General features: G+C 48.4%; 4 protein-coding genes across 4 annotated transcripts; 1 reads left to right on the forward strand and 3 right to left on the reverse strand.

Moving 5' to 3' along the window:
* Positions 1-1,703: 1,703 nt before the first annotated feature.
* On the reverse strand, positions 1,704-3,308 carry NCS54_00194800 (Carboxylic ester hydrolase; the record flags this gene model as incomplete). Its single annotated transcript, XM_053147560.1, has 1 exon — positions 1,704-3,308. The coding sequence occupies one exon, from the start codon at positions 3,306-3,308 to the stop codon at positions 1,704-1,706; it is 1,605 nt and encodes a 534-aa protein (XP_053003535.1).
* Positions 3,309-10,952: 7,644 nt separating this feature from the next.
* On the forward strand, positions 10,953-12,900 carry NCS54_00194900 (Zn(2)-C6 fungal-type domain-containing protein; the record flags this gene model as incomplete). Its single annotated transcript, XM_053147561.1, has 2 exons — positions 10,953-10,977; positions 11,894-12,900. 2 exons carry the CDS (start codon positions 10,953-10,955, stop codon positions 12,898-12,900), a joined length of 1,032 nt encoding a protein of 343 aa, XP_053003536.1.
* Positions 12,901-14,938: 2,038 nt separating this feature from the next.
* NCS54_00195000 (Nuclear protein qri2/nse4) lies at positions 14,939-15,820 on the reverse strand (the record flags this gene model as incomplete). Its single annotated transcript, XM_053147562.1, has 2 exons — positions 14,939-15,615; positions 15,670-15,820. The coding sequence occupies 2 exons, from the start codon at positions 15,818-15,820 to the stop codon at positions 14,939-14,941; spliced, it is 828 nt and encodes a 275-aa protein (XP_053003537.1).
* A 3,212-nt stretch (positions 15,821-19,032) lies between these two features.
* Positions 19,033-20,683, reverse strand: NCS54_00195100 (uncharacterized protein; the record flags this gene model as incomplete). The annotated part of the gene is made up of 3 exons (XM_053147563.1): positions 19,033-19,128; positions 19,206-20,549; positions 20,624-20,683. The coding sequence occupies 3 exons, from the start codon at positions 20,681-20,683 to the stop codon at positions 19,033-19,035; spliced, it is 1,500 nt and encodes a 499-aa protein (XP_053003538.1).
* Between the last annotated feature and the right edge of the window lie 4,934 nt (positions 20,684-25,617).

Raw genomic sequence — 25,617 nt, forward strand, 5'->3', positions numbered from 1 at the left:
CAGTGGATTGTATCCCCGTTCTGTCTGTAGCAAGTGGCCACTTTCTGCCCGGGATTGGCGTTGTGAATCCAGACCTCGAGAGTTCCGTTTACCTCCCAAAAGTCAACGGGTCCAGACCCGCAAATATCGGGATAATTATAGCCATTCCACCCAAAACCTTCGCCATTCTGAGGAAGCACTATGGGAAAGTTCGAGGGGCTGGTGAAACCATCGCAGTTCCACTGGTTGGAGGGAACAGCGCCGATACTCCATGTGACGACGTGCTTCGGATATAGAGGACTGTAATCCTTCTTGCCACCACCTCCCTCGATTTCGCAAACATTAGAATAGCGTGTCATGAGATGGAAGTCGGCAACAACGAGGCTGGCTGCTTGCGCCATAATCGCGAGTTGAGTAAAAGGCCGCATCTTTGTAGATACGAGATTGTTTGTGGGTAAGAAGGGATTCGTCCTGATCGATTACTGGTTTGGTCGAAGCTGAGAAAAGCAGAGTCTCAGCGTGTCTGCTGTTTTTATAGTGAAAGTAATGAAAAGGAAATCTTAATTGTCGTTCTCAGAATACCCTGGATGGATGCCTGAGGCCCAGGGTTGGCTCTTCGAAAACCTTGACAATGCAGGTCGAGGCTTTCTCTTTCTTACTCAGCACTACAATCTTATCCTGCAGAAAAACGGAAATGGGACTTCTGAAGCCAGCTTCGGTAGAAAAATAAGTCTGTAATAGGCAAATACATTATCTCTGTGTGAGAGTACCGGGTTGTTCGATGTACCACAGGCCATGATAATTATTTAACGCTTGGCTCCAAGGCGAACTGGGGTGTCCCGTGCATATACGAGCCGGGGCTGATGATTGGATGCTTAAACCGACGGAGTGGCTTGGCGTCGAGAAGGCTAGCCAACGTGGGGCTGAAAAGACATCTAGTATGAGATGAAGCTCCACTTTCGTCGAATGAGACTCGCAGATAATAATTGAAACAAAATGATGGATAAATGAAATTTCTCACACCGAGATGACGCACCTCAAGGCGCCTGCAAGCTAAACTATCTACGCTTCTTGCATTTTAGGTAGGATCGCCCGGCCCACACGTCTCCTCTTACGTTTAGCGGTCTCGCCTCACTTCACCATCCCTGGCACCACCCCATCAGTTAGATGTCAGTTTGACCACCAGACGCTGCCTTTCCTCCTAGAGAGAACGAGAGGTTTCTTATCTTTCTCTGCCAGGCTGGCAAACCAAGCCAAAGATCGTCGAACAAGAAGGCCGACTCCCCAACCTTGTTGATTGCAACAACCGTTGGGGCCCTGCTGGCGGGCGCCACTGCTGTTAACGACGTCATTCCATGCTGGACAGAGGGTTTTCCTTCACAGCCCGTGGAAAGCTGCAGTGGATGAAAATGTTTTTTGAGAGCGTGGCTATCCAGCCTGACTTCGCAAGGAAGTTGTCTTTAGGGTGCATATCCAGGTGTCCTGGAACGTAAATCCTAAGCGCCTGGACCAACGCCCCCCGGGTAATAATAGATGAACTATGAAGCGACCAACGCTACAAGCACCCAATCAAGTGGCATTATTCTCAAGATAGCGTATATCTACTACTCTTCTCTTCACTAGATGAATCCTCCATCCCGTAAGACTTGTATACACTGATATTTGCAAAACCAGAAAAGTACCAGCACCTCTGATATGGATACTCCGAATACTACAGAGTATTCTCAATGATGCTTCGAGGCACAGTGGTAACTATTAGCAGATGCCGGATCTCCCTTTCCATCATACTCAGCAACTGAAGGGTAAGGGCAAATTTTGCGAGAGAATTGGGTCGAAGCATCCGGCTTGGTGTGGGCAAGCAGTGCCTTTGGAGCTTTCCCTTTCTCAACCCAAGCCACCAAAGCCCCAAAAGGATCCGTCGGAACAGCCCCAGTGCTCTGGCCGTAGCCGCAGTGATCAACGCCAGGAGCAAGGAAGAGGCGAAGGAAATCATCGATCGTGCAAGTCGACCCCGAGTCTTTCAACGCTAACTTAACCTCTTCCACATATCGGATGCTGTTCTGAGGATAAATCAACTGATCCGCCAAGCCGTGCCAGATAAGAAGTTTACCATCTGCCTGCTGGAATGGCCGAAGATCCGGGCTGGCGGAGTCCATGATATAGGAAAACTTCTTCTGAGATTCGTAGAAGATCGACTCAAAGCTGGCTGTATCAATCTGCGATGTATCAAAGCTAGGGTCTGCTTTGACGAAGTCCCGTACCCAGGTATCTGCGACAAAGAATGGATCTCCCCGTGTTGTTCCGTTGACCTCCTTTGTGCGAGCCAAGTCGGAGAGAGATGCGCCCCTTAGCATTCCATACCAGAGCTTCCTGCCTGTCGATGTTCGAGGCCCAGTCCAGATGCTGCTCACAACAGCAGCGGCTTTCCGGTTGATAGTGACCGACCCTTTATGGCATCGAGTCTTGCGCCCTACAAGCGTAAAAGGATCAAACCGACACTTAAGAGGCTCAGTTATAACACTGTCTCTCACATGATCGGCTTTATCGCATGCCTGAATAGAGGCTTCGACGAACGCATCTCGCTCACAAGCTGATAGGTAGTAGCCTGCCTCTTTCATCACAACTTGCGGCCACAATTCGGCCACAACGTATTCGGTCCAGTAGAGTGCGGGCGCTCCAGAAAGGATGCCATCAAAATCCTCGGGATAGCGTTGCGCCGCCGCTAGTCCCTGCCGGCCACCAGTCGAGCACCCGTTGAAAAAACTGTGCTTTGCCGGCTTGTTGTAGAAAGCTGCTGTGACTGATTTGCCGATGACAGCCATGTCATGAACAGATCGGGAGGCAAAGTTGGCCAGCAGATTGGTATTCACCGTCCCATCCGCTTTCAACGCCCATGGCTCGGGGTCCAACGGGGTTCCAGTTAGACCAGCGTCAGTCGATGAGACCGCATAGCCCTGGGACGCGGGGAGTGCAAGGTCGGTACTGCCCAATCCAGCTGCCCAAGCTCCTCCGCCAACTGCAAGAAAGCGGGAATTCCAGCTCTCAAGAGGAAGCCAAGTCTGAACATGAACCAGGTCGTCTTCGCCGTCGTGCGAGAGAGTTACGTTAACCTCACAAATATTCAGGTGAGAAATATCCTGCAGCAAAGTTGGAGGATAGGCGGCGACTGAATGTTCACGATAGACACGGCTGGTGATCGACTTGACGATAGCTCCAGGGACTTTTGGGGAGGGTATGTCGCGACAAGATGTCCAAGAGCTCGGAGCGGCCTCTGCTGGAAGCGCACTGAGTGTGAGGGCTAATGCGAAGAGAAGTGAAGTCATGGGCATGGTGGCAATGATGAATGATGGGGTGCTGTGGCCTTAAAGAAGTGGCGACTTGGGTGCCTTTATATCATCCTCATGTTTTCACAGTTTGTCAACTGTCGCACCAAGCCGTGTAAGTATCTCCGCGATGCTGAAGTAGATGATACGCCAATCAAGGCTATGCTGTCATCTGCTTGCTGCTCAAGGGTGGCTGACTGCAGTCGAATGATGTTACCGGTTGTAGTAAGGGTAGTTGTGTAACCTGGGGCACAGCCGTGGGTAAAGCTTTGAATACTAGGCCACTCACATCATAGAATTTGTATGGTCGTGCCGGCCTTGTTTTCTTTAGCCTGTTTGGCAAGCCAGCAACGTCAGGGAAGAGGCACAGCCCATCAAAGCGCACGAACATGGATATTTGCCTTGATTGCGAATCAAACATGGTGGAGGTTCGTGGGCTATGTCCCGACGACTTCCTTCTACGCGCGGAACGATGTTTCGGGGTTCGCCGCCAAGTACGATTATAATGAGAAGCATCTTGATGTGGAATCATTTTTAACACTGTGAATCTGCGGCAAGAGGATGGAAGTCTCACGTCAGCCTTGATCTGCTCACAGGGTCTGCAGATAGCTATCAAGAGCTAGCCCCTTATCCGTTGGCTGCGCCACATTCGTCCACCAATGAGGTCCTTCTGCTCGTAACCTGCCTAGATGTACAGGGCTGCCGGTGCTTGAAAGTATACATCGTCTCGGGAGAGGAGGTGGGAACGAAGGGTGTAGGGAGGAGAGATGATTGAATTGAGCTCTCGAGAAGGCCCTAGCCGAGGTATCGGGCCGCGGCCACTATCGCTACACTGTTTTAGGTACGTGGTTAGTTCCGGTAAGGGTAGTACGCGCCAGTGGGCGTGGCCAAGGTCCCGCGTGATTGGAACTTCGACAGGTACCACGACCATCCGCCAAGCCAGGAGTGTTCTGCCTCGCCTCACTTAACAGTCAATTGATCCTCGCTTTACGCCTCAATGGCCACCAACTATTGTCGAGTTTCCTCCCTTAGTAGGATTTATTTTACAACTGCTACGCACAGACAGGGTCTATTCGTATGCTCACTTCCTTTTTCTAAAGGAGGCCGAGTCTGTTTTATTACTCCTCGCTATGAAGCTAGTGGTTCGTCAAAGCATCTGCGCAGCAATGTGCATGAATGTGCATTGCAGCCTGTCATATCTCCACGATAACCAGAACAACTATCTTATCAAGGCTGGACGTTCTTAGATTATAATTCGTAGCAACATTATTGATAGCGCTGGGATTCTCGCTGCCAAGTATACCTACTGAATCATCCCACGCATTGTACCAAGCCGCCCAAAATAAGCCACCGCAGACCTAGCCTACTGTGAGAACACTCGAGGGCCTGACTACTAGTCTCACGCAAATGTTCCATTCTCCTAATTTGTTTATCTCATGTCAGGAGAGACCTGGAATGCGAGAATGAATTCCGCGCCATTGGAGTGCCTTAGTCTTTCACTCGCTTCTCTGTGCCTAATTGAATCGTCAAACGTACCTTCAGTTGACTGGCTGAAATAGGGGTTTTCCCTTTTCAACAACATAGGTAGCAAGTTCACTGCTGAGAGAATCACTGGTATTTCGCGCTGAGTGAGGTGCCCCAGCTAAAATAAAGAGTACCTCGCCGGCGTAGATGGTCACTGGTGGCTCTCCATCAACCTCCTATTCAAGTGCACCTTCGAGGACGTAGATAACTTCTTCCCCATAATGTCTATGCTTGGGGGCAAATGCTCTCGCGCCAAAATCGACTCGGACCTGGACGGCTTCGTGCCCGGGGATGCTGATGTCATGGCGTTGGAGATCAATTCGTCTGACGCCTGGCTGGTGCGCGTTCACTTTCGGCCATGACAAGAAGGCTCCAATAATTAGCGTAGCAGCCGCTGTAAATTGATGCATCTTGGCTGAATATTTAACAAGAAATGCTTGGACAGGAATGATAGTTGGGGGTTGGTTAAGGGGTATGCATTTTCCGACCGTTACGCGATACGTCGTGTTTTATAGGAGAATTACCAGGACGACATCAGGATTGACGTCAGGAGAAAAAGGCCGTGAGAGGAGTTACCGAAAGATCACGAGAGATGCTCACTTACGTGTTTGGAATTAGACTGTTTGGAATCACAGTTCTCTGGAACTCCAAGTCAAAGACTGCCCGGCTGAGCTACCGGGATGGGCCGCCCTCTGCTCTCACTACGCCATAAGTTCTGTGAGAATACTCCATTAATTAAATTCGTTCTATTGAGACATATTCCTCAATTCTCGGCCCATCTACTATACAGTACTACTTGTAGCATGTTTCCATCTTTTTCCGGGTATTAGTATTACGAATCAATGCTTGGTGCTTTTCGCCCCATCCAGTTTACCCTAGGACAACATGTTGTTATGTCACGCAGGGATGCTGAGTGGGCTTAACAATAGGTAGTTCTTATTGTCGTGATTATAAGTATTCTTAGTTGAATTTTTTATAATCTTAATAAGAGGCCCTTTAGGGCCTTATATCTTTAAATATTCTCATCTAGGACTTTAACCCTTAATCATAAGACTTTAAACTTTAATCTTAACCCTAAAGTTAAGGGGGAACTCTCAGTTATTCCAAAACAACATAGAGGGATCCGAAAATGACACAATCACAGCCACTTCGCGGCAGACGTTTTCATCATAGCTATGGAGCGGCCTATATTCATCAACCTATCACCTATCATGGTCAGAGAAAGGAGCGAGCCACCCTAGCGGTCCATAAAATCGCAAAGTTAAGTAGAGACATCAGGTATTATGGGTTTACGAGGTAGAGGCTCTAAATCGGCTAAAAGGGCCTTACCCTCGGGTTACTCAGACATACTAACGCGTCACCCGCCAACCTCGAGCCCCATATTCTACATATCTGCACCAAAATCAGTAGAAGAGGCCTCTCGTTATACGCATTTAATGAGCCTATATTATGCTCTCCTTCTCATGATTAGAATTACTCTTGCACACGATCTGGCTCATTTTAAGCGACCTCGCGAGTCCTTTCCAACAGCCACGCTATCACAGTCACCCATCTTCCCGACAATCACGCAACCATTGTCACCAAATAAGTCCCTCGCCTGGCGACCATGATCAGCATGGCAGTTAGTGACGCTACAAATATCCTGCCACCACCTGCTCGTCAAGTGCTGCCTCTGGACCACCGACTGCCTGTCAGCGTCCAACATTCGACGCAAATACAGCGCCACCGGACGCGGGCCGTTACGCCCTTCCTCCGCCATGCCTAGCCAGAGCCACCGGGAGCTCGCTGGAATGAAACCGAACTCATCTCTCCCCTTCTCCTCTAATAAAATTGTACCTAACTCGCCGAGTGCGAGAAACTGCGGGTCCCAAGCGCCCTCCCGCCAGGGAATCCTGGCGATGAGGTGCACTGCCGTCATACGAATGTCATGCTGTCGACACACGCGTATGATCGTGAGGAGAGGGATGAGTATGCCCTCGCCTAGGATCATGTGACGCGGTGTCCGGGATGCTATAACTTCTCTCAACCACTTGATGCAAAGATCGAGCAGCGCTTCAAAATCGGCCTCAAATCTGTCGTAAGACACTTCACTCATATCAAAACAACATTGAATCCTCATCTGCAGGCCGAGAGAGTGCATCCGCAGCAGGCGCAAACCCTGTGCATCTGCGCTCCCTGGCTTACTGCGTTGAAGATAGGTGGTGATGACACTTTGCCATTGTTCGAGCTGTGTGCTCAAGAGGGATTTCTGTGCACCAAAAATGGAATGGAGCGCGTCGTCGTCGGCCATTGCGATGGCACAAGCTTGTCCTATGAAGACCATGGCGGAGCTGCTGAAAAGTCTCCAGCGATAGAAAACTTGAGACGTCGGATCGACGCCAAAGACAGGGAAGTCAATGATAGACTTGACGCTGATTCGCATGCGATGGGTCCAACTTGAGGTCAACTGACGCGACCACTGGCTCAGCAAGGCGAAAGAAGAAAACACGTTTTCGATGGCGGTCATGTCGTCGTCGACTACCGTTCCACATCCGCCATGAGCTATCTCCCTGCCAGTTACTGGCGAATTCTGTAGAAGATTCACACCACAGTTTAGCAGGGCATCAACCGACTTCAAGTTGCCTTGCAAGGTCTCATACAGAGCCAAGAGTATGGTCATGATGAGCGTCGTACGTAAAGGCACGCGAGAAGAGTCCGCCCGGAGTCGGTCCTGAAAGCTACGTAGGGCGTTCAGGTGATGCCTTAACGAAGCGAGATGATTCTTATTCATTACGTGTGTGTGCCTCCAAGGGTTGAATCCTGAAGGTCGGACACGGCTGATGTGCTGGTTGGTGGAGCGGGCTACATCTGAAATAGCCAGCGTGAGAGCGCCAAGAGCTAGTACAGACTGACAGATGGATTCGTCTCGGAGACTCTCCACTAATATTGTGCCCAGACAGAAGTCGGAGTACAAGTACCCGGCAAGGTCAGGAGCCAGTTGGTGACGGAACGCGTCTAGATACGGGACGCTCTGCCGCGTCATGCCTGGCATTGGAGGTATTGCGCAAGGGACTAAACCCTGGACACTAATGGTTCTTTTTTGGTGGTGAGTTGACAAAAGGCCCCTGTTCTCTGTCTCTCGATGGCTCTCATTGCCGGTGTTTGATCTTGCCTGGGGTTTTGAGGATTGATCTGCATACCCGTCGCAAACGAATTCGCCCCGGATGCACCGAGCACAGAACGGTCTCCTCTCATCGCATTTGACCCGCCGCACTTTGCAAGTGAAACAGCCGCTGCGAACCTTGGGTTTACTGGCACGGGTACGCCTTTCGGTGGACAGACGGCTTGTCTTCACCGGCCCTGCGCGAATTGGGACTGGGTATGGGAACGACAGTGATGTCGGGGCGGCTGCAGGAAGCATCGAAGTCGTCAGTGCGGTGCGAATTTGTCGGTGCTCGTCATTGGCCGCCATGGCAAGGCAAGGGTTGTGTGTGGCATGGAGCTAAAGGCATTGGGTTAGCTGGTGGCACTTTATATTAGCCGCAAGTCAGGATGCGCTCGCACCAAATGTGACGAAAAAGTCAGACGTCCTTATCCTCGCCAAGTGGGGTCCTCAGCTGCAATTGATTCCAAAGACCGCGTCTCACAGTGCCCACATCGTCATTGCATTAGCAGGGGGGTGGCTTTGCTTGTGGGGAAGTCTATCTCCGAATCGGGCGGCTCAATCAAACTCCCAACGCCATCGGCAAGACGAGAGTACTACAAACCTCGATGCCTTGATTGCTGATTCACTGGATCACCGACCGGGTGGATCGGCTTTTGTTTGGAGCGACGAGGCCTCACTGTCGTCAGCGTCAGGGTGTTGATATCAGATTGCGAATTAGTCAGTCAGCTTGAAAAGAACGGACCCCCGCTGCTTCAAGTCTCCTAGATCGCGATATCACTTTCTCAGCATGGTTGGTGTACCTGGCAAATTCAAGGGTTGCGAGACGTGTCGGCGAAAACGGAGAAAGGTTCGTAAGGGGAGTTCATGTCAGGAGGCATCATGGCTTTGCAGAACTGACCAACAAGTAGTGCGGCAATGAGCGGCCATTTTGCCAAAAATGCATCGCCCGCGGAGGCCAATGTGAAGGTTACGATAGGGCTAGAATCTTTATCACAGGGACGGTGGAGAGCCGGGGCAAGGTTGCCTTCCGTCCCAGAAAACAGGCTGCAGTACGAAAAGTGTCAAGAACGCACAATGCACCAGGCTCTCAATCACCTCATGTCGAGTGTTCGATGCTGGCCTCGGCAGAAAGACACGCTCTTTCTGCGGAGAAGCGGCCCAGTGCCGAGACAACCCTAAGAGTCCTCTCAGTGGAGATGGAGAAAGGACTGCTGAGAAATGCCGGCTCGGCCTGGGGTCCCTCCACAGCGCATCAATACGCCCATTTGGGTGTGCGTTGCCTGACACGGGTCCCAAGTACCAACGGAAGAGACGGGCCGGCCAGAAACAATGACCTTCTATATTTTGAGGTTTGTCATATTCCAGCTACAACATCGGGCGCCACCGTTGACGTGGACACAGCACAGGTTTATTGGTGATTCCGTGGACAAACCCGAAAGCTTGATCCGGTCATTTGGCCCCGCCATTTTCAGCCACTTCCTGTATCATCAATTTTTCAGTGGTGTATTCCGGCCTTTAGCAGTAAGCATCCTTTGCTTCTTCCGTCAATGTGATCCGCTATCTGACTACAGGATTAGGTCGGAAATGCCCTTCTTCACCGGCGCATCACATTGATGTCTGAACCTGAGTGGAGTAATTCCCCTTGGCAGTTTCATCCAAAAGATTGCCTCGATCGACTAATGGACACGATATCTGCGGTGCCGTCACTCCTGGATCAGATCGACAGATTTGACTCTCTGAGCACGGTTTCTCATCGAGAGAATTGGGCAACAATACTCTGGAATGACTTTGCAGTTATTCAAAAGGGTCTTGCATCCTGGCAACAGGAGGTTTGGTCGCAAGAAGGAATTCCTTCTCAGGCAGCTCCGTCAACATCCACTTACGGCGCCAATATCTTTTCAAGTCGTTATCTGTTTACCAGCAGTCGCTGTGGTATTGCATTCGTGTATTTTCGGCTGGTCCAGCTCATCCTTTATTTCGAGTTTGAGAACCTTCGCTGCTTGCTGTGGGAGAATCCGACTTTACAGCCTAGCACAGGCGATACGCCTGCGCGGCATCAAAGCCACTCGCTGATCATGGAAGTGTGCTATTGCCTGAATTCGGCCGTCGATATCCTGCAGCCCGAGGTTCTGCTTGCACCAATAAAGATTGTTTTGCGGTGCCTTCGACAATCCCAAGCAATTGGACTTGAAGTTTCTGGGGTGGTCACTTGGGTAAATGGATATCTGAGCCAGCTTTTGGGTAGCCATGGGTCCATACTCTCGACCTTGCAGATGCAAGGCTGGGTAGAAATCGCTCATCTATAGAACAGCGAAGCGTTTTTTTTTTTTTCCTTATCCTGTAGAACTCGCGACAAGTGAGCAAAGAATCCAGAGTTCGAGCATGGATTTCGTCTTCCTTGTCGATTCCCTATGCCTGTTGAGGCCTTGACAAGGCAAAAGCGTGTTTGGGTTAGCCTACGAAGAATCTCTTGCACTCACGTTACTAACGGTGCATGGCAAGGGTGTTTTTATTTCTTTACGAGATTTGAACCCGTTCCATGCCAACAAGCCGATAAGATAGCTATAGGGTAAAACATGATACTGCTGCCGCCGTTTTGAGATGGATTCAGTCAATGTCCTGTGCTCCACGCGACTCATGGATAGGGAGAACGGGTGTTTCGTGCCAGCCACACAGGTCTTCAGCAAGCCGCGGATTCACCAAGGCGTCGAGCTAGCGGAGGCAAAGGCTTTGCGTTAACAAGGATGGTGGTGCGAGATTATTACCGGCAGGGCTACGACATGCATGTCTGAGGGAATGCGGCTAATGAGCTAGGCTAGAGGCCGCCCTGCCTTGCCTTGAGCAAGCAAAGGGCCACGAATCCCCCAAGCCTACCACCCCATGCATTTTCGAGCGAAAGCTATTAATTGGCTGGGTAGTCGAGTGGTGAGAAGCTAGGGCCCGAAGACATTGGTTTTGTTATGGGTTTTGCCGCTAGCGCAATGGAACTTTTGACTGATCAAGCAGGTGAGTGAGATGGTAGTCGGATGAGTGGAGCGGTAAGAAGCGTTGCCGCAGGTAAGGACTTTACCTTTAAAAGATGACCACTTACAGGACTAGTTCGAGCGGAAGGGCCGGAGAAAACGGCCTTCAGGTAGATGATCCAATGCTCGGTTGACATGAAGTGGCTTGGCACGGGGCTGCGGGCTGAACGCTAAAGCTTGGCCTAGCTGTAAAGAGGCTCTCGGTGCAGAAACATTGATGACAAGTCAGACAGGTATGACAGGGCTCAGATGCACGACGGCTTCCCCTCAACAGCGGGGAACGAGGAGTAGCTCAGCCCTAAGAGGTCGAAGATCTGATTGGACTGAATATTACGGATACCTTTATGCTTCTTAGGTAGAGTCCCGGAATGGCCGCGTCAGTGCTAGGAGACGAAGCAATCTGCAAGCCGAGGATTTCAGGGATTAGGCCTAAACCAATAATATGCTCTAATAAACGAGGCCTAGGCTAACTTTGCCCAGATGGAGTCATATCAATCGAGACGCCAGGTCGAGCGGCCGCCCATCTGCAGAACATTAGAGCCGGATTTAATGATTGGGTTGCGAAGTATATTTTTAAGGGAAACTTTTGATGCCGTGCTCTGCTTTTACTGAGACTTGGACATTCAAGACTACGTGTTTGTGGCGTTACCTCTCCACCACGATCATGAGCCCCCTTGTCCCTTACACACATCTGTTAGACCCCGTTCTGCATGAATCACGGCGACGAGCCCCGAAGAACGCAGACAAAATCTTTCCCGCAAAGCCGAAGCGGGCCTTCCGGTGCTGGGAACGTGCGGGAAAATGCAAGTCTCGCTATGGTTGTTTGGCCTGCAAGGCTCGACAAGTCAAATGCAAGTTGGCCCCTCGAGAATTCATCTCCTGTTACTAACACTGTACAGGTGACGAGGAGAAGCCGATTTGCGCTCGTTGCATCAATGCGAACTTTGATTGTGTTGGCTACGGCAGTGACTCTACTAGCAGTCCGAGCCTCCACAGCATCAATGTCGTTGACCTGAGCCGGGAAAAAAGTGTCTTCCTGCAAGGATCAGGGTGCTTGGAGTTATACACTACAAGTGGTAGCGAGGAACAACACACATGGGGCTGTGGGGGCGTGGGTAGGTCACCCAACTCGATCAAGAGGTTCGATTCCACGGATGGAAGTGCCTCCTACTTCAGCGTGTTTCTTCGGCATATCACACAAGGTCAATGGTGCTTCTACTTCTCGGGTTTCTTTTCCCGCATCCTGCTGGAGGACTCGCTTCAGAACGAGTGCATTCGTCAGTCCATCATGGCAATCGGCGCACTCACGTGCTCAATCTCGAAGACTGCCGACTCACTCCAGCATGGCAGCCTCGGTCATGCCCAACTTAAAAGTTACAAGGCTCTCTCTAATCAGCACTACCAAGCCTCCCTTGGATATCACGCTTCCGCCCTCACCAGGTTCCGCGATCGCATTCAGACATCTTCCAAAGTACCACACAAATGGATCCTCTCCATGACTGTGCTGCTTGTCATCTACGAGCTGTTGCAAGGCGAATTTGAAGCTGCCGATGGCCTGTTGAACTGTGGTTATATGGTTCTGGATGATGCTCTCACCATGGTCCATGGGGCCCAGGTCTTTGGACCGCAAAGGACGCTCGGGAGTGATGTGCCGAGTTTGGATGAGTTTCTGGCCTTCTTTGCATCACCAACAACCTATTCGCAGCATCTCACTTCCAAATGGGCGCCGATATTGTTCATTCGACGTGATAGTCTCTTTAGCCTTCTGGGGATGGATTTGGACGCTGCTCTAAACAAACCTCCCAATTGGTCTGAGTTCCACGCCTTCGCAAAGGAATACTTGAGTCAACCCTGCGACTTGAGTATTGGTGGAGACAAACTTCTTGCAGGGTGCTCGAATAACTAGTTTTCCTGGTTCTATAATTTGCATCCAGCGATAACGTTTCGGAGTAATAACGCTTGCTATCTTCTCTAACGTCATTAATTATTAAGGAGATAGTTTATAGCGTTTTAAGATAGAACGTATTGTAGGTGAATGCGATATGAACAGCAGTGACGAAGTAAATTCCTGACTTGTAACCGCGTGGGGAAATGGCCACTCGAGCTTCCCCCAGACCGTCTCGTACTAGAGAAAGTACCCAGAGGTTCTAAAAAAAAAGAAATAGTCAGCCACGAGACCTGCATGATTACTATTCAAGCAGATGCAGCCCCTACGGAGACTAATATTGGCCCTAATACGTTGCGCTTCGGGGAGAAATGAAGGACAATTGCGATGCTAAATCTAGCCCCACTGCAGCTTGTTAATACCATGCCTTTAAGCCATTGCGCCGGACAGTTGTTTCGGCCAAGTCCGACAGCGGGTACGAATATTACTGACCTGTCTCAGAGTGGCTGAGCCATGCACGACACAGCACCGATGTGGAATCAATTTCTTCAACTGAAGCATTCACGCCCCCTTCTTCAGTCAGGTATTCTGTACAAACTCGAGAAGATTCAGCTGGAGCAAGCAGGCGGTGTAAGCACGAATACTAGTCTTCATTGTCTTATGCCATGCTGTAAAGTCAGCCCACCTTGCCTCTTCAATCACCAAAGCAATCTACTGCAAACATGGGACACTTCATATTCGGATCGACAATGGCCCAGTCGGATCCGTAGGGCTGCTCTGTTGGCGGTTCGTGATCCACATCAATCTACGAAGGCCCTGCCTACTTGATGCGGAGTCCGGAGCTGGTCCCCGAGAATCAAGGGACAGTTGGCTTGGCCGGCGACCAGATCCTTGACAAAAGAAGCCCTAATCTGCTCCACAAGGATCTGGGAACCGTCACCTTCGGTAGCCCTCACGCTGCATCCGGGTGACATGGATAGCTCCGGAGTAGGCTGATCCGCCCCGGTTGCTTGTCATCCTGTGTCAGGCGCGGACCGCTATGCTGGGTTTGAAGTGATGTCTGAACTCAGCGCCTGATGCCGTGACTACTGACACCAACAGGGATGGAGGGTGCGTTATTAATCAGGCAGAAGTTGCTGTTGTACGACGCCAGGGGGCTGATTGGCTTCCGATAACCAACAAGGGCTTCGAAATCGGTACGAGTTCTGAATCGGTCGCTAGTGTAGCCCTTGGAATTTGGTGTGTTTGGACCATATGGGAGCAGAACTTCTCCGATATCGGCCACTCTTATGTGAAGGGCCTGGCGTCAACGTAACGAACATCCTGAGGGTATTGACTTCTGGAAAGCGCAACGGGATACGGAATAGCTTTATACTACAGAGCAGATTGATTTATGGAACTTCAATTCCTATCTTCCAGCCTTTTTACGCCTAATTCAAGTTAAAATAATATAAGAGCAAGCGGCCTTTTATATTTCCCTACTAGACATGCCTTATTAAGTATACCGCGCTCTACTTGCGTGTGACGATTGTATAAGTTCCCAAGGGAGAAACCGGTCGTGCTGGGTTTATATTGGCATAGGGGATAGTTGCGTGGGTCTTAGATACTATGTATCACGTATAGTAATATGCTTAAGGGTATTAAGTATAACTAAGTTGTATTGATAGCTGAGGTAGCTATTACATAAGAAAGTGCAATAAGTGTGTTTTATATACTTATGGTCGAGTTATTAAGACCGATGCTTTTATCATTTGGTCCAGGGTAGGACTGATGTTTTCGAAACTCGGTCCTGAGCTTAGTCAGGGTGTTTCTGCCGTGTTTCTCTGCCCGGTCCATGTCATAACAATGACAGCTAAGTATCTACTTATATTTTAATTAAGCAAGGCATAATATAAGCTTCAGCAGAAGATAGATATCTAAGACTAATAGCTTTAAGATATAGATAGCAGGTAATTCTAGTTTAAGGCTCTTAGTTTAAGTATACCCCTAGTACCGCCTAGCTCGTTGTGGGAAATAAGGCCAAGGTGTAAGTTTTTCGCCCGCAACGAATTCAGCCAAGCTAATTTTTTCCAAAAAGATACCACTCAAAGACAGTCTCGAACACTTCCTTTGCCCCGTTCTCTATCACATCGCCGTGGCAAGGGACGATACGGTCAAAGTCCCACGCATGGATTCTTCCTAGCGACTGGCGAAATTTGGATCGGTCGCTGGCACCCAGCACGTACCATCCCAGTCTCTTCTGCCATGTCGCTGGGGCTTCTGCCGAGAACACACGACCGACAAGACCATTGAAAAAGCCAGACGTGGGCGAGTCCTCTGACTTGGAGAATTGCTCCTTCGCTGGCACGTTAAAAAGCAGGTCTGCTTCGATAAGAGTATATGTCGGCTTGTGCAACAGAACAATGTCATGCGAAGCGATTGCCTCAACGTACTCAACGAAGAACTCGTCGTCGAACTCTTGGGAGACGGTGGGCTCGCTTGTAGAGCTGGCGATGACAACATCGAACTGGGTATCGCGTAGAGCGGGCTTCTTCTCACACTTCTCTGGCAGCCCTTGCGGAACAATCAGGGAGGCATTGGGGAATTCCGCCTTCCAAGCGGCGACGTGGAGATAATGCTCTAGGTTGGGGGCAACGATGTACTTGACGTCACCGCCGGCGGATGAGATTGCTTCGCGTGAAGTTGCTGTCAGTGCCACTGGAGAAACGACTACAAGAGCCCCGGATCGGAGGCGAACTGGAGTTGCATCAGCATTGTTTCTTCACTGTTACGTGAAGTCGGTAGACTTACCGACAGTCGTGCGTCCACCTGTCTTTAATACGCCGAACTGCGCAAAAGGAATGGAGATGGTGGTAATTTCGGGTGTAACTTGGCGGACCACAGCCGAGTCGTCATCTTGGTTCATTTGCTTGACTTCGTAATTGGATCCTGTCGGTGTCATTTCGTTTTAAGGCGGGGAAAGTGAGTTGTTGGAAAATGAATTTGGTGACAGGGCAAAGGCTCGAAGATGACGTTGAGGTTACCAAAGACCCAACCTGTATTTATACGTTTTCATGTGTGATTCCATCCACATAATAGTCCTAGTATACTAGATTCCACATCACGGGCAGTGCTGAACACGCAATCTCACGGACTGTCGCGCATGCCGGACACAGCCACCTCGCTGAGGCTGTGCATGCCGCAAACCGCTAGCTCCGCCAAGAGGCATCGGACCCCGGATCATTTCATATGGCGATATTGGGGCCAGGGATGACGGGGTGTTCAGAGAACAAAAGTTTTTCTGAACAAGATAAAAATGATGTTAGATATAGAGCGCGATAGCTGTAGCCGAATGAACCACTGGAAAGGCTGCTCCGTACACTGCACTAATTATGGCCACGTAAACATCTCGGGGGATAAACGATGTGACCCAAGATGGTGGTTCGAATATATGGAGTGAGGAGAGGTGCCAGAAAAATCCGGTTGCCACACCCCAGGCGAGGATCCACAGAGGGACAAGATACGGCTTCACTGCTGACCGGAAGGCCCTAGGTAGCTTTCCCGAAGCTTCGGTCATCCTTTGAAGCCACGGCCATGTCGTTGGAGATCGGGATTCCACGGCTGCCACAGAAATCGGCTTGGTGTTTGACTCGTCGCCCCATTGGTAAGGGACTGCCTCGTGGCTAGTCATAACAAAAGGAGACCGAGTTTCCAAGATGCACTGGATCTCATCAGAAAAGGTACCGGGAAGAAGATGTATGATGCGCTATTCGGAAGCTGCGATAGGCTGGTAACGGTGTCTGCAGATATCATCTTGGATAGTAGTCTGATGCGGCATTCCATTGGTCCTTTAGCGTCGACGACGGGGAACAATAAAGAGTCAAGTCAGCCCTCCAAGCTTTCAGTATAGTTTTTTCTTCCGCGGGTTTTTCCATTTTGTGATGGTGGCCGTGGCTGTGCTGCAGCTTTTCTAAACTCGAACCAGGTTATGGCACGGCATCCCAGTCAGCCTTGCTACCTGTGCGCAATACTCCTCTGTCCCAGTCCCTTAGCCTATCTTGCTCATGACGTTTACTATGGTAGTGGAGCACATCTAATCGCTAATAACGTCGGCCGATAGATAGGTTCCATGCCGCGGTGGAGTGCTCCGTCTGTAAACTATATCTGTCTTGAGAAGGTGGAAAGGGATAATTCTCTTATGTCTCGTACGGAGGTTAGAGCAGTTAAATACCCCATGAGAGGTTTAACCTTTCATGATGATGCAGCTAGGTATGACTCTTCTACTGCAGACAGCAGAAGGTTAAAAAAAAAAGGCCACTGTGTTAGCATTGGGATATGATGCTATGATGTGTTGAAAATGTGTTCTTTATTATAGTTGAAGCCCGGCCCTCGATGGGTTAACTGAGCCAGAAGATAGTAAACTGTATCCGTAAGGGAACAGAATCTGACGATTAATGTCGCCTAGCAAGCAACACCACGGTCTTGTGGCTCAGTCATCCCATCAAGGGCCGGGCTTCAACTATAATGAAGAACACATTTTCAACACATCATAGCATTATATCCCAATGCTAACACAGTGGCCATCGCAGTTCTTTATGTCTTGGTGGCCCAGAGTCTTCCGGATAGAATTCATTAACCTCTACGATTTCGTTTTTCTAATTCCCTCCTATCTTGCCTGAGACATTGAGTTCACTGAGTACGCTTCCAGAGTTCTTCGTAGCTGGGGCCAATCTGCTCACTGAAAATCTAGATTACGTATTGGCCGTAATTGGCATTTTTATCATTCTCCATTTGAACGACAGGACAACGTTTGATTTGAACCCCGTAGAGAAATTTCAATAATAGCCAAGGTTTTTAAGCTCTTTGAACAACAGATTTCGGCTCAGTCTTTCCTATAGTCTCCGTTCACATGCTTACTGAGGTTGAGGTATGTTATACATTTGCTTATAGGTGCATGGGGGTGATAACATTACGGCTAGTCTGTTTCCTCCTTTGAGGGGCCCTCGAGGGATTCCGGTTCTTGATAACCCTGTCGCCAGGTGCTATGGCGTGGCAATGAGCCTCAAGTCAGCAAAGTCTTTTGTGTCTGGGGGAAAGATGCCGCAGGGGATCATGAACCTCCATTCGATACTCAAGGTGGTTGATATAAAACAGAATCTTCAGGCCTAAACCGAGCGTTGTTATCTAGTCCAACCAGAGCACTGCGGTCAGGAACAATATTATTGAGTGCCTCAGAGGAACCAGCCTGAGCCAAATTCCATGTCCTCTGCTTCAGTAGCCACATCCTCTTCCGCCAACCCTTCTGAGGCAGAGTTATTAATAGCCCACTTAATAAGTCCCTTTAGTTAGTTAACTGCTTGTCCGAAATAAAAAAACCGCTCCTCGAATGCCTCTTGGACCATTTACCGGGTTCTTTGCCCGCAAAATCCGCGACGAGAGACGGCAAACAAGGCTACATTGTATGCCATGTTGCTGTCCCTCGCATCTAACTTGACGGCACCAAGAGAAGGGAGTATAACAGTCGAAAGGTCGAGTCTCGTGCCGGGCTTTTCAATCCTCCGACTTCTCCTCTCTTCTTCGAACCCCTGTCGCTTTTGACCTCTCTCAGATCGTCCGTAATATCATACAGATTGCGGCGCTCCAAAGAATTAATGCAAAGGAATTCGAGGCTTTTGCAGAGAACATGGTAGGCGGAGAGCTTGGTTGGCATCCAGCGAGAGAACCGACGAAACCAGTCACTCACTCCATGATTGATAACGTCAAAGAATGGTGTCACACTCAACGGGGGATTTTTGACTGTGCAATGAAGCACTTGATTCCTTCTAAATGATTGAGGGGGTTGTTCGGTTTTTTTTTTTTTTTTCATCTTTGATAGGTTCGTATTCGCCTGCGGTAGTGACATTCCCTTAAGTCTGATGAGATCTCCTGGCCGGCCGCCCGTTGAATCAATCATCATTCCTCCCACCCACCTATCCTGACCTGCCATTGGCCATTGAAGCCGGTTATCGCTTCAGTATTCTAGCGATTTGTATAATGAGGAATATGGTGCGTAGAGGTGATTTGCGTTGCTGACCCCTTCGCCCGCCAGCGTTCCGTTATGGTCTGTGTCGCTAGCGATGGTCGGCGTCCGGGACTGGCATCGCCGCCTCAGTGGCAGTTGGTTGGGTTCTAACCCTAACCCTGCCCGGGACCGTTTCCAACTAGGTCGAACTCGTAGCTTCGCAATTGCTGCTCATACTTGGGGTTGCTCAGGAATTTTGGCACCGAGTCCTGTTCCTGTTAGCGCGTGGCCAGAGATCTCGAGAGCGGCCATTTTGGGATTGAGGTGGGTATTAAACCAAACTTACACTCGCCATCAACTTAAACACGGCATTTTGGGCGTCTTCGAATAGAGATATCACTTCTTGAAGAGTGTCGATCATGGTAGTGTCCTGACTTACACCCTTGGTCATCTGGGTGGTAAGGCTGTTCCGCAGTTGGTGGTCAATATTAAGCTCGCAAGGCGAGCCAACAGCAAGGAAGGCATTATAGATTCTATACGCCTGAGCTATGCTCTCACTAATGCCGTCCGTCGCGGCCATATTAGGCTCCTTCTGGGCAGCGCGCGTGGCCACCTTACAATTCCGTATAAACTCATCCACGTCTTGGTAGAAGGATAGGTTCTCCTCGCAATGTGTGTCTCGGGATTGCTCGCGAAAGAGGAGTCGCACGGAAGGATCATTAAGGATCTTATCGAGTCGTTGCGTGTTGGAATCCTTGGCGATACCGTTCCACTGGGAACCGGTACTGCCTTCCCTCTCTGAAGACTGTCTTCGTGTTGTTGGGCCATTAATGAGGTCCTTACCTCGCTGCGTTAATTGGTAGATAGAACACTTGCTGGGCTGGAAGATATTGTTCCCGGGGTCGGGGTTCTGGGAAGTGTATGCCCCGTCCTCAGCAACATACTCTATTAGATCGTAGTCCGCGAAAAGAGTGGCAACCGCAACGGCTTCGCGCTCTTCCATTATGGTTGAATAATTCATTAACCAGTCGAATATAGCCTTGCCGGTGAAAGTATCGCGGTAGGTCTTCCCGTTAAGCTTAAGCTCAGCAATAATCTTAACCCTAGTGATGTTATCCCTGTATTCGTGCATCGAGCTTGAATCAGCAGCGGTCACGCTCGACACAGCTTTGCGGCTATCGGCACCGACGAGCCGGTGAAAGATGATCTCGATGGTGCCTTGGTCATAGTGAAGCTTGTCAGTTTGCGAGTCTCGTTCAAGGAGAATAAGTCGCGTCGCTCTGAGGTTAGCAAGCTCTGAAACCTGCTTCTGCCGAATGCCATTTCTCGCGCAGAAACGGCTTAATATAGTGATTCCCTTTGGTGTTAATTGCCAAACGGATCCCTTTATGGTATATACCTGCTGGTGTTTACCATCCGCCGATTCAATAAGCCGGGCTTCAATAAAGCGTTGGCAGATAGAGTGAGCCATATCCTTGGTCATTGAGAATGTGGTAGTAGTGGTGGTGGTGATAATGCGACAGGGATTCTTGGGGTCGGGTAGACGGTTGGATTGGGAGGATTTGAGACGCATCAGGTTGTTGATAGCTTCTTCCGAGAGGAAGGTGTGCTCGACCTTGACCAACCGGACGCGGTGGGCCGAGAGGGGAAGCAGACTGATGACGAGGGTAGAGAAGATATCCTTAAAGTCCTTTTGGGTGGCCAAGTCAGCCAATGGTTAGTATTATAGCGAGGAATGAGGTTTTGAGAAGCCATGGTATATACCTTGCTGAACGGTCGGCTATCGTCCGCTATGCGTAGTAAGCGCGACGATGTCTGATGCATCTTAATAGCGCAAGGAGAGTTGATGGAAGCGGGTGATTTGCTAGCACTACTGAGAAGAACGAGCTTGCTTTTCTGTATGAATTACGCTCGACGGAAGAGGCTGGCTTGGTGTGTTGCTCAAACGGTGGTACTTGCCCAGGCTACAGGGCTCCGACGAGGGTCTGGAGCGGGTGAGCACTGAAAGTCTCGAGAGGGCACCGTGAGATGGGCAGCAATGGCCTTTTGGGTATGATCGAGGGAGGCCGCGGTCAAAGCGGGAATGCCGCTCGACGGACGAACGCTAAATAAGTATAAACACAGAAATAGGATAACGGTGACCGTGGGGACGTCTAGTAACATGGGTGGGAGTGGGCGGAACGGCACCCTCGGCTGAAGGAGCAACAGTGGATTGTTCCGATGATGAGGAGCAAGGAGTAGTAGAAGATTGTGTTAGGGACGGTTACAGGATGGTTTAAATGAGAGATGCAGCTACATCTTTTGAGATAAAAAACCTCTGTAACTAACCTCATTGTTTGTAGGGTCTTGTGCGACCCCAACACCTTGGCCCCCGCCTTATCGAGCGTAGGGCTAGTGGCAAGGTTGGGCACCATACCTGGAGCCACGCGGTCTCAACAAGGGACCTCGCATTGCCACTCTACAAGGTGGTGGGTGCCTCGCCCACTAATACCCATACATGCCCTTGTGTCGTTGCAAATATGTGGTCCACCTTAACACTTAATCCCTAGCCTCCATCCACGTACCATCCTGTGTTTTTACCAAACCAGAGTCCCCCCCAACGTCCTTGAAATTACATCCACAGCGAAAGCGCAGGTCGAGCGGAGCCTGAGGTTGAAATGTGAAACCCCCCGGCTCCGCAAACGATAGATGTAGGTAAACGCTGCCGAATCGCTGCTTTGAAATAGTGGCAAACAGTAGATACTCTTCGTTTCCTTCGTGGTTGTGTGTGATATAATATGGCCAGATTTAAAGTTTGGGAAGCTTGGTACAGTTTGCCCCTCTGTTGCCATACCTGATGCTATGCCTGCTTACTCAACGCCTCATCGTGTCATGTTTATATCCACTTGTTTCGGCCCCTGACTCTGCTCTGTTATGGCTTTTGACTAATTGGTCTGGACTTAATTTGGCGCAAGCCCAAGCCCCAAGGAAAACGCAAAGATTGGATAGGAAATACTGCGGACACAAGCTAAGACCCACCTGGCTCAAAACCATGGGAATGGATGAGACAAATTTCTGCCTCCCGGAAGAACAAACCCGAGAAACCGATGGACACACTAAGCCCTTTATGATTCCATCGCTCACTCGAGACTACTAGAAAGCCCCATATTTCACCACTGAGCCTGTAGTTGGTCCCATCTCGCTTTGCTTTGCTTGGCAAGCCTGCTTGCGGGCGAGTTTCATCAGCGTTCAACATCCTACCTTCTCTCGATGCCTGTGCAGACCCTGATTGATCAGCCATTGAGTCAAGCCAACCAAACCCTTGTCGCTATCAACCACTCAAGTTTAGGACATAACACATAATCTTTGGATTTGCACAGTCCTTGGCATAACACGACCAAAAGAGCTTCTTACATCTTATGTGCGGGTTCATCTTGTTTGCTTATTTTGTTTTAAAAAAAACATTATTATTTTTTCTTGTTCCCTCTACGGAACGGGACTTTCTTTCATTTGATCTTTGAGGTAGAAAACACAGCCAGGTTGGAAGGCAGGCGTGAACGTTAATACCTATTTAAATAAACCCATAATATTCGAGTCCACCCATCAAAATCCAGACCTGGCGAAATGCCTCTTAGAGGATGCCGAGGAGGAAGGCCCCTCTTCGTCCACAATAGACTTCGTCGTTATGCCCGACTTTCCATCAAGACTTTCCACATCTTGATCGCGACTACGCCAATGCGGGTCACTCTGCACGGTGATCTCAGTGGTCCGTACTATAGTCGTGGCAATCGGTTCTAGATTTCTGTCGTTCCTTTTACCGCTGACGTGTGTCTCGCCTGTCCCTTCCAAGCCTATCCTTCTTGAGCCGCCTGCGCTGTCAGCCGCGAAAGCGTCTAACGCCATGGCAGCCGTCCCACTGCGTGTATATGAGCTACCGTATATCAAACTCTGCGTCAGCTCTACTAACCGGCCTAGGATACTAAACTCGATCTTTAACTTAATGCTCTATACTAGTGGTTTATATATTATTCGCATATTATAAAGGTTAGTAAACTTAAGCGCTATAATAGTAATATTAAAAAGAATAATAATAATATTAATATAGACTAGATAATTTATAATATATCTTAGCTATAATAATTATATATATTCCCAAGGGATAAACTAGTCGTGCTGGGTTTATATTAGCAGAAAGATTAATTACGCTATGCTTAAATACTAGGGGTATTACATCTAGTAATATACTTAAAGGTATTAAGTATAACTAAGTTATATTAATAGCTAAGGTAACTATTATATAAGAGAGTGTAATAAGTGTGTTTTATATATTAGTATAGTTTTATTTAGACTAATCATAAATTAGAATGATATCGTTCCTAGCTCGCGTTGGTCCTGGACCGATGTCATTTTAGTATAGTATTAGTCTATGCCTGGTAGGTCTATAAGCCCTGGGGATTTGTGGAGACCACGTGATGTAGCCACGGGGGTCGTAACATTAGCCTAGTCTTCCCTCTTAAATCCTATCTAGCTTTTAGGAGTTTTAGGGTTTCCTAGATATAAAGGCTAGAGATAATAATTTCCTATATAAAGAAAATAGTTAATTATAGCTTCTTATAGACTAAGTATAAACTAATAAAAGGTCTAGGTTAATTAAATTTATACTATATACTAAGATAATAATAAAGATATATAAAATAATAGTATTAAATATATATATACTTATTATAATATATAAAGTAGTATGATTTTATATTATAATATATAAATAGGAATATAAGATAATAAATTAGCTTATAATTATAATATATTATTTAATAATTTCTAGTAATTTAACTAGGTTACTTATTATATTTATATGTTATATTTACTATCTTTATATCTTAAAACTTTATTTAAAATTATATTAATAAACTTTTTATTAAACCTTAACTTTATTTTATCTTTATCCTATAGCTTATTTATTAAGGAGCTTATAAATCCTCTTTCTTATTTACTAACTTACTATCTAGACCTACTCTAAGCAATAAAGAAATTCTTATAATTATATCTTTTTTTACTATAACTAACTAAGAAATACTCTATCTTAGGCTTATAATCTATTATATTTAATTTATATTACTAAGCGCTTAAGCTTTTTTCCTTATACCTTAATAAAATACCTCTTAGTATTATTACTAAATGCTTATTTAGTAATAAGCAAGAGGTAACTAAAGATAACTAAATTAACCCTCTAGAGGTCTAATAAAGGGTGACTCTCCTCTCGGACTCTAGCCCTCCCGACCGTTAGGTGGTAAACAATATCCTGATTCAAGGGAAAAGGGACCTTGTTATACCTAGATGGGGTTTAGTTTTATAGAATGATTCTATGAAAAAAGACTTGAACTTCCTCTTACCTCGGCTACGCGATACGCTTGGAATGAATATGCGTATGATAATCGCCTACATGTTTATAGAGCGTACCTCTCTGTCCGCTTTAGCAAAGAATACCCCTCTTACATTCCCCATGCTGAAACTTTGATACGGGTTTAGAACGATTCTCATTGCTCCAGTAGCTACCTAGACCAACTGCGAACTCCTTACACGACTGTGCCCGAGTAAAAAGACATTACCTAGCACTAGAAGCCTGGAATAAAAGAACGGGAAGCTAGATATTAAGGCAACTATGCTAATATCAAGCTAACGCAACTAAGTGTTTTGATATCGTTCAAGAGTTCTATGAATACAGCGATGGGGATAGATTTCCTCTGCTGTCGTATGATTCCCTAACCTGCTAGAGTTAGTAGTCAGAAAAAATCTATGCCTAGTAGACTCTTCCCTGTCACTCCCCTGTCTTGGCTATGTCACCGCTCGCTTGCTAACACACACGGCACGCACTATACACTTTGCCATGTGGACTGAGCGGGTTAAGCCGGGCCCAGAATCCCTACCCTCTTCATCCTGGTAGTCGATCTTACGGCCCAGTCAGTGTTTTGCAACTATACTGCAATCTCATTTCGCACTCTGCGTCTGCTGTCACGCTCAAGATCGAGTTGCTGCTTACCCTAATTCAATACTGGCCTAGGTTTGAAGACCCCGCATAATAGAAGTCTGCTATGTGAGTTTATGTTCCTGTCATCCTGTAATCCCTATCCCTCAACAACTCACAAAACCCAAAAAGCCTCGTAGGTGCGAGCGCTCCTGTAACGAACAGATCTGTTCTTCATATTTGGTAGGTGAGCGCGAGCACAGCGGCCTCTAACTATAAAGAGATTAGACTCTTTCAGTTTGTTAGAGAATCGGGGTCCACGAGGCTTTTTCGGTTTTATGAGCCGTTACAGTATTGCGCCACGTTGAACCCTGCCCTGAACTGTGTCCACCTCCATAATCTGCAAACCGCCGGGCCAAACGTTCCAGTTTCCGAATCATACAAGCTGATAGATTATTTGTATCTGAGTCATACATCGGGGAACCGGTCTAAGGCCCCGAGATGAAACTAAAAGGATGGGGAATAACACCGACTTGCCAAGTATTAAACCCGATTAACAAGCTAATCTACGGAGTAGTTCGGAGGTAATTGCAAGGTTGTACAGTTCTAAAAATAGGAGCTTCATTTCTTACTCGTGGGGGGTATGGGCTTAGCAGCGCTGGTGTGAATGACTCGCTCCCTCTGCTAACCCAGGTGATGCTTAAGACACGCCAGTAACTTGTTCAGCCCCTCGATCTGTGGCTTAGGGTAGCGCCCTCCCCGGAGCATTTGGGCCGCCCGAAAAATTTGAAGCTATCTCGGGGAGAATCTTTGG

This window comes from Fusarium falciforme, chromosome 1 (assembly GCF_026873545.1).
Source record: "Fusarium falciforme chromosome 1, complete sequence".
Lineage (NCBI taxonomy): Eukaryota > Fungi > Ascomycota > Sordariomycetes > Hypocreales > Nectriaceae > Fusarium > Fusarium falciforme.